Source organism: Sardina pilchardus, chromosome 11 (genome assembly GCF_963854185.1).
Source record: "Sardina pilchardus chromosome 11, fSarPil1.1, whole genome shotgun sequence".
Classification (NCBI taxonomy): Eukaryota; Metazoa; Chordata; class Actinopteri; order Clupeiformes; family Clupeidae; genus Sardina; species Sardina pilchardus.
Genome location: NC_085004.1, coordinates 29,898,004 through 29,898,855, shown reverse-complemented (window position 1 = coordinate 29,898,855; position 852 = coordinate 29,898,004). Strand labels below are relative to the sequence as shown.

Here is an 852-nt window from a genome sequence, read left to right as displayed (position 1 = left end):
CACACACACACACACACACACACACACACACACACAGCGAGAGCGCTCCGCGTTCACGGCAAGACAATTTAGCAGCACCCCGCCAGCACATTAGACGCGCGAAACGTGAAACAAGCCATTAGTGCTTACTTTTATTTGCTCTGATTAGACAAAGGTGTAGTGAAATCCATTGCTGAGGGGAGGGGGAGGAGGAGGAAGTGCCTCCGAGGAGGCGCTCGGGGGTGGGAGAGGAGGAGGAGGGGGAGGAGGAAAAAGAGGGGAGAAGGGCGGAGGGGAGAAGGGTGGAGGGGAGTCAGCGGCGTCGTTAGCCTGCTGAGGAGCTGGAGGCCAAGTTGGAACAGAGAGACAGAGAGATAGAGACAGAGAGATAGAGACAGAGAGATAGAGACAGAGAGATAGAGAGAGAGAGAGAAGAGCATCATTAAAAAAATGAACAGCACACACACTGAGGAGGTGTTTAGTGGCTATAGTGGTTTCTTACTCTCTCATGCAGGCCTCTCTTTCTCACACACACACACACACACACACACACACACACACACACACACACACACACACACACACACACACAGCACTACGTGCCAAAAATAAGTGTGGAGGAGCGTCGTCACACTCCAGTCTGTAGTAACACGAGTTAAACCCTGATCACCCGGCTCCAGGGACACGACGGGCCTGACAGGATACACTCCTCTCCCATCGCCCCAGTGCGCTGAGCAGCCTCCCCACACACACACACACACACACACACACACAGCTCCTTCCCCTTAAACTTACTCATGTCATCGCAGCCAGGCCCAACAGCCCGAGACGCTTTTATGCAGCTCGAACACGTCCGCCTCGAAAGTTGAAACG

General features: G+C 53.8%; 1 protein-coding gene across 1 annotated transcript in view; it reads right to left on the bottom strand.

Moving 5' to 3' along the window:
- Window positions 1-852, bottom strand: part of plekha7b (pleckstrin homology domain containing, family A member 7b) — a 99,761-nt gene continuing 98,909 nt past the window's right edge. Inside the window, exon 28 of the mRNA XM_062548841.1 lies at window positions 1-320. Within this exon, the coding sequence (XP_062404825.1) occupies window positions 145-320 (176 nt within the window). The 3' untranslated portion in view covers window positions 1-144. The remainder of the gene's footprint in view (window positions 321-852) is intronic.